This window comes from Chaetodon auriga, chromosome 1 (genome assembly GCF_051107435.1).
Source record: "Chaetodon auriga isolate fChaAug3 chromosome 1, fChaAug3.hap1, whole genome shotgun sequence".
NCBI lineage: Eukaryota > Metazoa > Chordata > Actinopteri > Chaetodontiformes > Chaetodontidae > Chaetodon > Chaetodon auriga.
This window is the reverse complement of record NC_135074.1, coordinates 30,440,285-30,453,474: the sequence shown is the minus strand read 5'-3', so window position 1 is coordinate 30,453,474 and position 13,190 is coordinate 30,440,285. Positions and strand designations below refer to the sequence as shown.

Sequence of the window (13,190 nt, the reverse complement as noted above, 5' to 3'; positions counted from 1 at the left end):
GAAGAAACATCATGCAGCCTTACTGTGAAGACAAACTTTGGACTGAGGAGCACTTGTTTTTGTAGTGATCCATCATGAGGAACATCATGTAGATTCATGTTCACAGCGACTGAAATCATGACTTTTTACAGATAACTTATGCTTGAAGCATCGAAAGATCCACTTCACCTAAAACTCAAGTGACAGCTGAATATCAGAGCACAGAGTAAACTAAACTCCCAGTTTTGGTGATTTGCAAGCTTTCTGATCAGCTGACACATTATTTGATCCCCATGAATTAAAAACTCTTCATTCTCATGTTAAAGTCTGCTTATCTTTGCTCCTCCCATTATGATGATTGGGTAACTTCTAATTTGAAACCAGTTTCACTTCTGAATTTTCCCAAGCCAGAGCCGAGAGCCCCACCCTCTTTCCACAAGCAATGAATGCAAGGGGTTAGTGATGAACACGGCATCAAATAAAGCAAAACCACAAACAAGCTGCTTCATGACATGAGGTTAGATATTAGAGGACATCAGGGACGGGGTAACAGGCGTGGTGCAGAGACAGCGCTGATCCAAGGAAACCAAAAGCAGAACATCCACTAACTTCATTTGTCATTCGTTTCAATGCTTCATCCCCTGCAGCGACGCATGTTTTGATTCATTATGACTAAATCAACCAGCTCTAAATAAAGGGTGACTAGTTCTGGCTTCTAAAAGCATGAGATTTTAAATATTTGAATTGAGCTTTTTGCCAGCGCATAACTTTTTATCTTTCCCCTTCATCAGGAGAAGTTAGACTCAGCTGAGATACTGGTTGTTGCAATATAAAGCTGGAATGTCATCTTCTCCTGAACTTTCTCCAACATATCCACGTGATAATTAGTCATTTCTCTTCCCATGAAAGCACATCTAATTGTCCCCAAAGTATCACATTACCGAAACCATTTTTCATTTCCATGAAACAATGCAGCAGCATTTGATCTCTAAGCTGTGAATCGCGTGTCGTCGCAGGTCTTCAGTAATTGAGTCAACATTTCACACTCCCTCTCATGTGGTGATCTCACTCCTGTAGCGTCTGACAGGCGAGGACAGAAGACAAAACGAAAGCAGATCACAGAGAGGCGGAGGACAGCAGACCAGAGACGGAGCGAAAAGGACAACTCAGCCTTGTTCCCACACACAGCTGCTTTCCCAGCTCATCTCTGACCATAACCACATCACTGAGGCCACGCCGGGCCAGAACCGCCTCCATGCCAGCCCCCCACCCTACCCCCCAGCTCTGCATGCGGGACGCTGGCTGGGGCCGGCTTGGCACAATCTGCTGCACGTCGCAGGCAACGCTGCCAAAGATTAACCCAGAACCTGTTTCCCCTGCTGTTCACATTTGACTCCAGCATGACTGCGTTAAGCCTCGCTGTCGAGAAAATGCAACACAGAAATCCCAGGATTCATAATCTGACCAAACACAGCCCTGACTAAAGGTTCCTGAGTGCAGGAAAAACACAGCTGAAATGATTCTTCCATCAACAAATCAATCGCCAACTATGCTGATGAATGATTGACATCATTTTTCTTGTTATTCGAATCAATTTTCAAGTAAAATTTCCAAACATTTGATGATTCCTGGTTCTGGTTGCTGGTACGCTGGATGGACTGTTGGTCAGACTTTGCAGATTATTTGGTTATTTTTCACAGTTTTCTGATGATTTATACATACACCCAGTGATTAACCAAGCATAAAAGCTATGGACCACACCTTAGAATAGAAGCGATCCTGTCAGACCATTTCTGAGAATACAAACTTCAAATAAAATCAATTTCTTATTTTTGTCTTATTTTGCTGATGTTTTTTATCTTAAAAATAACTTTTATTACATTTATTCCTCCTGATCTATTTCATGTTTTTATACAAATCAACTTCAGAAAAGGTTTTTCAAGCTATATTTAGAGTAGCAGTATACAGATTTCTATGTTTTTACATCATCTTTCAGGTCATTTTAGATGCTCTTCCAATTCAATGTAACTGTAAAATGTCACTTCTGATGCTAAAACTGTGTACAGGTGATTAAACAATGAAGCAGTGTCCTACTCTTCAGTTTTGTTTGTCTGGTGTCACTTCCCTGAATTTTACTTAAAAAAAAAAAGCACAAGCTGATGAGTGAACCAACCAGAGGAGAGCTGACAGACTGGGTGGGAGTTAGCGTTCAGCGTTGACATATTTCATGTTTCCATGAAATTCCACTTGCTTGGCAGGATTTGAAGCCTGAAGCTGGGGGAAAGTTTCTACCTGCCTGCCTGCCTGCCTGCCTGCCTGCCTGCCTGCCTGCCTGCCCCACCCCTCCATAGATCCTACTGTAATACTGCTGCATGTCAGGGACTCCTGGACTCGTTTCGGTTTGAGGTCTCTTAATTGCCTGTTTTTCCAAAGTAAAAGTCACGAGAAACGTTGCTGCTTCAAAACCTACAAATGTTTGCAATTTTCAAAAGAAATGATGTTACCATAATTGTGCAAAACCAAAAACAAGACAAATTCTGGTAAATTTGACCACATCAGAAGGATTTACAAAGGGCCACGATCAGTGACATTTCACAGTCCTTTTATGAGGAAAAGTGGCAAATACAATACATCCTTATTCAGCGGTAATGAGCTTTTTGACATCTTGAGCTTGTATAACGTTGCATGTCTGTATAATCTTGTGACACTGTATAACAGCGAGAGGAAATCTGTCGTGTCAAACTACAACTTAAACACAAAGAATTCTCCTTCAACGCTGCAGCTTTGACCCACTTTCCACATAACTTGTACAGATGAATGCATTGTTGTGGTTTTCACATATTTTGCTCCAGATATTTTGTCTATCTCTCAAAAGGAGTCACGTGATAAGCCTCTGGGCTTCGTGGATCTATCACCACCTCTGTTGTTACTGTATAATTCCTTTATGGTGTCGTAGTCTGTTATCTTACTCTATTCAAACTGTTTTCCTTTTCCATACAGCCGACTTGCGTGCCATGTGTACGCAAACAAACACATAACACAGATGTTGACTGCAGGCTACTGTCAGGCTGACAAATGCAGTGACGAGCTGGTGAACAAAACATGTAGCAGCTAAAGAGACGTTAGAGGAGTTGGTGGAGACCAAAACAGAGCCATAAGGAGAATATTGGACCTGCAAATCAGATGGACACAAACAACAACAGGATGATAGTGTTGCTCAGTCTGGGGCAGCAACCTAAGCTAGCAGCAACATCTTTGAAGCTAGCTAAACATAAAGTGCTGGTATTAAGCATTATTACTAACACCTGTGATTTTCTTCATATGGCAACTCAAAATGTCTGCTGTGAAAAAGCTTGCAGGATTATAGTTATCCTGTGTTTGCTAGATTTGTAAATATACAACTGTTGGCTAATGTGTTAGCCTAGCAACTTGATATGATAACAGCATGTCAGGGCTGTGTGTCTGTCGGCTTGTTTTGGGGGTTTTCTGCCCCCTACTGATTAAAAATCTCTTCAGATAGCTTTGAAATGTCAGCTAAAGAAGAATTACTTATTTTTTATACTTTATGAGCTGCTGCAGCAACACAAGCTAACAGCAGGGTCTTGGTGCTAGCTAACGTTAAGACTTGGTGGGTGTAACCGTTACTGCTCAGCCTTTAATTTATAAATAAGTTCTAGATGTTACCGTAATGAGCCAGTAATGTTATAGTATTACATAAAACAGAAGGTAAAATTAACAAAGATGTCACCAACATGGCGATGTCGAATAAATCGACAAGAATGGGAAAAAGCGTAGCTAAAGTCTAGCTAGGTGTAAGCTAACGTTAGCTTAGGTGCGACTGCCAACTGTCAGTATTTGGCGGTTTGTGAGAACACAGCTCGGTCTGTCACTGTAAAAAACCACTGACTGTACACACGCAGTGATATAAATACACATTTAAAACAGAATTACAAGCCCGCAGAGGATCAACATGTGCTGGCCGCAGACAGGTGAGGTTTCTTACCTGTTTCGCTCCAACCTGGAGGAACAAACCAAAACCTAAGTCGTGCTCCTGGTGCTGCAGCCGCCCTCCTCTCACTCTGACAGATTAAAACTCAGATGTGTATCTTCGTTACAAAAAACGCAGTACTTTGTCCTCTTTTAAGCCTCCACAAACTGCGACATCTTTCAAGTTTGCTCCGTCGTCAGCCGTCGGTCCCCCACAGCCATTTATACGATGAGAAGATCCGACCTGAAGCCCTCTGCTCCCCGACAAATTCACAACAAACCGTCGATTAACGTCTCTCCTGCTCTCCTCGGTTAAAAAGTTAAGTTGTACCTCCACAGCGAAACGGAGAAATAAGCAATAAAGTGCGTGTTTGTCTCCCTCGGAGGGGAATGGAAACGAGTTTCGGCTGTTAGATAATAAGTGTCTTCCCCCTCCGATGCCTACTGGCGTCTCCGTGTAATCAGATGCTGCTCGCCACAATATCCATTCATCCTATTACAGAGTTTAACCCTTCAGTGTCTGCGGCGCGGCTCTATGCTGCGTTAAGGACTGTCGGAAAGAACGCTACTCCTGGATGGAAAAACATCCCCTCAAACAAGAACTACTGTAAAAAAGTCTGAGGAGTCGACTGAACGCATAAATTAGATAAGATCAGTTGAACCTCTGAATATGTTACAATTATAATGGATATTTGAACATAAATGTATTTTAGTTCACATTATGCTTGTAAGATATATCATCTTGTAATATATCTGTCATCTGTCTTTCCCACTGCCTCCAAACACAGCATCATTAAAATGATTAATATTGGCGGATATTTAAACACACATTTATTTCACAAGCCAATTCATCCAGTGCTTTTAACATAAATATAACGAATTGCCTCGTAAATAAATGAAATAATTATATAATCCTCCACACAAAATATAGTTTAATATTGTTGATAGATATTTAGATGTACTTATTTTTTATTCTATCTATCTTTTTTTTATTATCAGTCCTAAAACACGTCTAGATTATGTACTCTACACGACAAAGTCACTGAGGAAATGAATGTGCATCACAGGTATACCAGTGTCAAAACCTTTTATTATATTAAAGTATATAAATGTTTTGTGATCTGTGCTCACTGACATTTATAATTTACCACCAGCACGCAAACAAGTTTCAGCATAATTTGTTATAAAAAAAATGTAAAAAAAAAAAAAATGTAAAAAAAAAAAAAAAAAAATGTAGAAAAAAAAAAAATCTTAATAAATGTCAAGGTACACATTTGATGTTGAGTTCTCGAGGTGTACCTGAAGGCACCATTATCCTAGACTCACTGATAGAACTGGGTTAATGCTTTAAGGTCCACACACACACACACACACACACACACACACACACACACACACACACATGCACACACAGAGAATGAAAACATGATAGTTACAGAGAAAATCATCTGAAATGAAATGAAATATATTAATTTGATTTCCATACAGTTCTTCATCTGAACACGCTGCAGATTTTCTTGTTTACATGATATGAAGATTCACCAAAGCGATCAAATTTTGCATTGAACAATAAAAACGAGTTTGCTTTACAAACAGCGCCATCTTCAGGACGCAAGCAGAATCACCACAACACTGAACAGCTGGCTGCTCAGTCCCTGAACTTTCAGCCACATTTGAAATGACAGGCACCTTCATCATGTTCAACTCTGACGTCATGTCTCAGCAGGACTGAAGGCTCGATGGACGCTGTCTCATCATCATCATCGTCGTCACCGCTCCTCCGCTAGCAGCGACCTGAAGGTCTTCAGCTCTCTGATGCTGGTGGAGATCCTGTGGGATCATTTCATAAAGAGGTCATGACTGGGAGGGTCAGCCTGACTGGATCCGTCTGACTATGGCTGACAAACTGCCTCTTACTGAAGATCTGTGTACTTCTTCCACCACATTAACCGACCACATGTTCAAAAACACACTCACCTGACAGAGATTTAAAACCAGTTTCAGTCAACAAATGCAACCCTTGTGAGTTATTTCACAGACGCTTCAAATTGTGACGTGATGGCGACAGAAAGTCTCCCACCTTCCGAAGGCGTTGAGCAGGGAGACGATCTCCTGTCGGCTGAGCTGGAAACTGGGTCGCTGGACGCTGGACGAGGGCAGAGCTTCAATCTGTCGCTCTGAGAACAAAATCTTTAGCGCTGTTCCTAATCCCTGAGTCTGATGAGGAGAGAGAGATCAAAACGAGGCAGCACATCACAAAGCAATACGAGCCAGGGTTTGACTGCATGATTTCACATTTCACACACTGAACATCATGAATGTGGCTGCTGGAAAAGTGTCCTCGCCTGCAGTTTCCCCCACAGCCGACACTTGAAGCAGCCCACGCAGTCCATGATCCTGGAGATGTTGACGAAGGCCAGTCTGACGTCCTCCTGACGCAGAAGAAGAAGACACACGTGTTGTTTGATCAATGTTAAAACTCGTTTATAAGAAAGGAAAAAGGAGCTGGACTCTGGTACTTTAGTCAGTACAAATCAAACAATGAGGACATAAAACGTCTCTCCACTGCTCGAGGAAGAATCAATGACATCGATCAGTCAGACACACTGACCCTGACCTTTAGTTACAACCCTGATTCCACAATCATGTGTTCACAAAGTGGTGAACATCACTCCATCCTCGCTCGTGAATGGCCGAGCCTTTCCATCATGACACTCATGTTCACCTGTGGAATGTACCAAACAGGTGTTTTTGGAGCGTTCCACATCTCTCCCAGACTTTGAAACGTGTTGCTGCATTAGATTGAAAATAAGTCGATATTTACAGAAATCAATGAAGCTGATGAGGTGAAACGTGAAATATATTGACTTTGTGCTGTTTTCAGGTGAGTATATTCTGTTTTATTCATGTTTCACGCAGCGTCGGGGTTGTAGTTTTCTTTCTCCTGTTTAGTGAAAAAAGGCGTCTCATATAAGACGAGTCTCATCTTCAGTTCTATGAGCTTGAACAGTCTTGTCCACAGAGGTCGGCTGTCCATGTCAAAAACTCTGTGAATTATCTTTGCTTGATATATTCCATCATGTTCTCTGTGAATAAGAAGTCTTCAGTCTGTCATGACTTCTTTCCTACAGTTTACAGCTTTAACAGAGTTTTAAATGGTTGCCGACCTTCAGTTTGGCTGCTTCCTTTTCATCCCCGGCAAACAGAGACGTCTCGTCAAAGTGCAGTGGGAACGACCTGGAGACACAGAGGGACAGGACACAGTCAGCAAACCGCCGGTTCCACAGTAAATACAGCAGCAGAACAAGGGACTACATTAATGAAGAGTGAAGACACTTTAATGTCACTGCTCCCATCGCTGTACGTTATCCAGAATCCCCGTTCTGGTGTCAGATCCAGGACTCAGACTGACCTGGCCAGCTGCAGGATGTGCAGCAGCAGCTCCTTGTGATCCTGGTCCTCCTCAGGTCTGCCCGTGTACAGCTGGAAGGACGGCTGCTGGAAGAACGGCAGAGCTTTGGCCAGCGCTCGCAGCTCGATCAGGTACAGGAAGTAGAGGTTGCGGAGCCTCTTGGGCCCCTCGCCGGCCGTCAGCTCCGGATCAAACCGCTGTCTGAACTCCGACACGTTGTGACCCCACTTCTTCTGAAACCAGCTGTCTGAAGGGGTTCACAGAGAGAAGAAAGGTTCAGAGGGAAAACCAGCACAGCTGAGGAAAGGCAGTGCTGACGTACCGGATCAAGACAGGACAGGAGAGGTTTGATATGCTGGGAAACACAGTCTGCTCACACACAAGGAAATGAAGTCAGTTAGGAATAATTTATATTCTGTATAAGAATACAGGCCTTTATTAGAGAGGGCTCTTTATTAAGAAGCCTCCCAGTTTTCTGATCAGCTCTCCTTCGACTTGTTACTTCGCTGTTAATGTTTCTCTGAAAAGCCTCACGTTGGTTCATTCCAGTGAAAATTCTTTCTTTTCACTGGAAGGTTTGGATTTTATTGTGAAAAATCTGCAGGAAGCAGATTAAGCAGCATCTTAAAAATGAGAAAGTACAACAAAGTGGGTCAGAATCAACCCATCAGTCAGAGGAGTTCTTCTGTTGAAAGGAAGAATTCAGAGGTGATGTATTGATGGAAGTAACACAGTCACAGTTACATGATCAGATCTGTTCATTATTTAAGGATAAGGATTTACAAATCTACATACATTCAGTCCGTTTCTGTCTTGTGACTGACTTCACGTCTTTGTGCTAGCGTGTCTCACCATCCAAGAGGTATCTGGCGCTCAGGTGGACGTTGATGCTGGAATGGAGGCCGGAGATGAGGCGGTAGAAGGCCCTCTTCTCTACACACTGACCTGACAGAGACACAAACACAGAGCTGAACCGAGAGCGAGCAGCATGTCCGTCTGTGGGCCTTCCTCAGGTGAGACGTCAGCCTACCTTCCAGCCAGCTGTAGAAGGTCTTCGCTGTAATAAACAGACCAGCGTTGATGTTTACAGGCAGGCAGGTTAAAGAAAGAGCTCAAATGAAGTGAATGATGCTGCGATGTGTCAGGAAAGAGGCGTTACCTTCACTGCCTGAGCTGCTGGGAATCAACGGACGTCTGACGGTAAACGGTCTGTGAGGGGGAGTGAAGGAGGAGAGACGAACTGACTCCCAGCGGTGCAATGGAACGACACACACTTACTGCACTTGAGTACAAGTTTGATGTACTTTACTTGAATATTTCCATTTTATGCAACTTTACACTTCTTACTCACTAGTTACTTTTCTTCAAGCCCTTCCTGTCCAGTGAAAACCATGTATCTCCAGATTTAGTGATTTTAAATTTTAATGTTTCTGATGAAGTGAAAGCTTCAGAAAATTCTCCTCCTTCTTCAGCTAAATAAACTCTTTGAATTGCTTCTTGGATCAGCTGAGAACAGGCTGTTTGTCTTAGCTGTCCAAGTATTCAGATAAGTCCTCCAGCCGCACCATCATGGCCGTGTTAGCATGCTAACACAAAGCCTGTTGCACCCGCAGCCTCACAGAGCTGCTAGCACGACTCTTTTAACTGTGTGTTACTGTGGAAGCTCTTAGTGCGAAGTGTTTACTTGAAGCAGTTCTCCTCATAGATGCTGTTCCAGATCTGCCAGGCCTCTGGTCCTCGGTAGCCCGTGAAGCGCTCCGGGTTCAGCAGCAGGTCCACGTACTGGGAGTCTGGAGACTCCTCGTCTGGGAAACAGGAACATTTCAGTCAGCTGTGAGTCTCCAATAACATCTTTCTGACAGCAGAGCGCGATACGAACAAAGCGTGAACGAATCTGAATACAAGTGACGGACTGAATCTTACCGTCGACCTCGCAGAAGCGCTCGGCCTCGTCGTCGTGTCTGCTCCAGCTGAGCAGAGCCTCTCTGGTCTCCTCACTGGAAATGAAAGCAGAGGAGTCGCTGAGCATCCAGAGGTCAAAGGTCACAGAGGTCACAGCTGAGTCAGAGCTGATTCCACATAAAACCACACGCTGTGACATCTGTACGCAGTCTGTGGTCATTCTGCTACACAGGAACTGTGGGTGAGCCTGTACCTTTAAAAGTATTCATGTAAAGTACTTTTATTCTGGTACTTGTACCTCTATTTTCTGCTACCTTATACTTCTCCTCCACAACATTTACTCATTAATTGTTCTGTTTTATTCTCATGAATTTTGTGAAGCACTTTGTTACCTTGCTTCGATCATTATTGTACTGTAGGTTAAGATAAGATAAGATAAGATAAGATAAGATAAGACCAGCTGCAATATTAAAATGATGAACACAAAGCAGTAATTATAATCCAATAATAAATAATGAGTACTTTTACTTTTGTTTCTTTGAGTATATTTTGATACTATTGCAGGAGTACTTTTGGCAGAGTATTTCTACACAGTGGTATTGTTACTCTTACTGAAGTACCAGATCTGAGTACCTGTGCAGGGATCGTTTCTGATCAATACTCACCTTAAAGAGGCGTCGACGGCTCCGAGCTGCTTCGCCTGCTCACAGTCAAACAGCTGCTCGTTCGCTTCTGCTGAATACTGAACACACACACACACACACACACACACACACACACACACACCTCTGCTGAAATTAAGCCTATCATCCCTCAGCTCATGTTTCAAACCTCTGACGGTTCAAGAATCTCCCTCAGACACTGAACATCATGATGGGGCTGAACACACAGGGTCCACAGGGGCCACAGGGGCCGGGGGTTTGGGACCCCCTGGCTGGCGGACTCACCTTGCTGTGGGGGGACGATCGGATCCCCTCTGGCACCTCGTTCTGCGAGCAGAGTTTTAGTCAGTCTTATGTGAACAAAGCTGATTGGTTTGCTTACGACAGGTGGACGAGAGGAGGAACTCACAGGTGAGCAGGGCTTCACGGCGCAGTCCCTCAGACCACAGTGACTGCTGACCGTCCAGAAGGGACACGGCTTATTCAGGTTCACCTGCGGAGGGTCCAGACACAGGAAGTCCTCAGACCGGACAAGGGTTTGACTCACAGAGGCCACACTCTCACATCACAGCCGCTTTACCTTGTAGAACCTGAAATAGTCCGACTCCAGAAGCGTTTGAAGTTTGGGGAAAAGCTGCTTGTTGTTGAAGCCGTCGATGGTCTCCACGTCGCAGGCGCAGTCCTCCAGCTCTCCTGTGACCTGACGGAGGGAAACAGACAGGCGGCGACCGTGTGAGCGTTTACCTGAATGGACAGCTGGTCGAAGAGACTCAGGAAGGGTTTCTGCTGACGGTTTGTGGAAGCTTTGAGATGAATTCAGAGGCTTTGTTTGGCATTTTACATGTTTATGTTCACCTTATTCTGTCCTGACCAAAAGGGTTTTAGTCTGCATCTCACTTCACATTCATTTTTTTTTTTATCTGTTTTTAAGTCCGTTCTGTCTTCTTCTTCTTCTTCTTCTTCTTCTTCTTCTTCTTCTTATTATTATTATTATTATGATTATTATTACCTGTTGTGACCAATACACGTCACACAGAGCTGAATTAAAGTTCTCTGCTGACTTGCTGATGTTTGAGGACTGTATGAGTGTTATCATTGTCTGCTCCAGCTGGTTTCTCATTGGAGGATTCCTGCCGTACCAACAGGTGTCTGCTCTTCGTGTTATTTATTTACAGGTAACACGTGTTAAAGGTACTTTAACGTTCCTAACAGCTTGTGGAGCTCTGAGAAGTGAAAGTGCTGAAAAAAGCACAGAAAGTCACCTTAAAGCAAAACCTTCAGGCAGAAATGTCGAACAACACATTCATGATGCCGCTCACCTCACAAAAACACCTGCCGCGCGCGGATCCGGACACCTGGAGGAGGAGGAAGAGGAAGACCACCGGCTTCATGACGACCTCTCTGCCTGAACGCTGTTCGACCTTCTGTGAGTGTGAGAGGAGCTTCACCTCCTCAGGAGCAGCTGCAGCAGCTGGGCGGAGGCGCTGACTCCGCTTCCTCATGTTCTGCTTCCTGTCAGTTTCAGTCCGCTACGTGCGATACGTGACAGATCGATCCGCGGCTTCGATCCGCCGATCGATCACAGCCTCAGATCCCCTCAGTGAGCTCACCTCAAACAGATGTTTCCCACAAATCTGCAGTTAAGCTTTTGCTCAAGTTTCTTCCTGTTTGCTCACAGAAACAGTCCGACTGAGAATTGAGAGAAGTGCAGCCTGCGGTCACCTGCAGTGACGATGGTAGACTTTAATGAAACTCATCTAAAGGATGGACACAAATATATTCTGCATTTAATATGATATGTAGTGTATACATTAAAACAAAACATGTTTTTAACTGATAAATCTTTCACGGCAGAATTATGTGTGTAATTATAAAGTATGAGGAAATCGACACAAACGTGCCTCAAACCAAACGCAGTGCAATTTTCTTCTGTTTTAAGATGTTTTAATGTTTATTTTTAAACGTGCAGTGGCCCACGTCTCTCTGGGGTGTAATACCAAAAATCAGCCACACGGTGGAGCTAAAGGACAGTCCTTCATTAAAGGGACATCCCGCTCAAATCACAGCAGTTTCTCTCAGGCTGAGAGTCTCCTGGAGTCCATCCCTGTGGTTAAATCTAACCCAGCAACCAAGTCTGCACTGAAAAAAATAAATGAATAAATAAATAAATAAAAATCATATTACATGTTTTTAGTTTTCAGTTTTATTTGCATTTATCAGCTTCATTTTGAAAATAGTTGCATTGGATCGAAGTGTGCAGAGTCTTGCTTTGTCCATGTCTGATTTATTTAAATGTGAAAGATTTTAAGAAATAATGTCAATCATTATCCATTTTTCACATGAAAGACCTAAAACCTGAAAACAGTTGAAACCCAAACTGAAATCAGACTTGGGGGAACATGTAAACTCTACACCTGGTGGGACTTTCTGATCGAGGGCCTCAGTGGTCCATCGGGCCTCCTCTGAGGAGGCCTCTGGTCTCTGTGCCAGGGTCCCTTCAGACTTTCACTCATTTACTGGCCTTTTCCTCTGGGCTGTTCTGCCTTTTAGGGTTTTCCTGGAAATGGTATAGAACATTGCATCATGTGCTTCCCTTACATGACAGCTTTTGGAGATGCCTGTCGGCTCCCTCTGCTGGAGGGAATCCACGGTGAGCGAGAGCAGCGAACAGGAGGTGGAACAGGAGAGCACACAGGCTGCACCCAAACTCACTGAAAACAAATTTTTACAGAATGCAAAAAAAGTCAACGGGAGATGTGGCATTAATGCAAAACAAGCCTAAGAACTTCATTACTTGTATTGTTTTTGATTTATGTACTCAGGGAAGGCAGAAACTGACACTGGTGATCTGAATGTGATTAAGCACTGAACTGAAATCTGTGCTGCATCAGACTTTCAGAACGAACTTTAGGCTTTGGCCATACAAGGTACACTGGAATATGTGCATGCAGTGTTTAAGCTGGTCCAGGTGGCTTTTATGAGATTATTAAGATGTCAAAGTGCCTCATACGACTCTCTAATAATGTGCTGAACAGTTCTCTGAAACATTACGTCGAAAAGCACAGAAGCATCACCAGAATGACACCTTTCAGAGTGTACTGTTATTATTATATATTACTATAAATCATATTATTAATGACTCATTGACACGCAAACGACATTTTCATGCTGCTGCTGCTGCTGCTGCTGCTGCTGCTGCTGGAGCCCATTTTATCTGATTTACATACTGTTGCTGCACTGGTTATATA

General features: G+C 43.5%; 2 protein-coding genes across 3 annotated transcripts in view; both read right to left on the bottom strand.

The window, feature by feature from the left end:
• pacsin3 (protein kinase C and casein kinase substrate in neurons 3) overlaps positions 1-4,456 on the bottom strand; it is a 29,905-nt gene extending 25,449 nt beyond the window's left edge. The window contains exon 1 of one of the 2 annotated variants that reach the window (XM_076734162.1): positions 3,983-4,456. The gene's annotated coding sequence lies outside the window, so the exon portion shown is untranslated. The remainder of the gene's footprint in view (positions 1-3,982) is intronic. The other variant, XM_076734154.1, reaches the window with a different exon arrangement.
• Positions 4,457-5,223: 767 nt separating this feature from the next.
• Positions 5,224-11,416, bottom strand: ero1a (endoplasmic reticulum oxidoreductase 1 alpha). Its single transcript, XM_076734127.1, has 15 exons — positions 11,262-11,416; positions 10,523-10,642; positions 10,352-10,435; positions 10,228-10,269; positions 9,946-10,022; positions 9,302-9,375; positions 9,063-9,183; positions 8,538-8,587; positions 8,409-8,435; positions 8,231-8,323; positions 7,379-7,625; positions 7,134-7,203; positions 6,312-6,398; positions 6,047-6,183; positions 5,224-5,796 (listed from the first exon to the last, which is right to left on the bottom strand). Exons 1-15 carry the CDS (start codon positions 11,331-11,333, stop codon positions 5,736-5,738), a joined length of 1,362 nt encoding a protein of 453 aa, XP_076590242.1. The 5' UTR covers positions 11,334-11,416; the 3' UTR covers positions 5,224-5,735.
• Between the last annotated feature and the right edge of the window lie 1,774 nt (positions 11,417-13,190).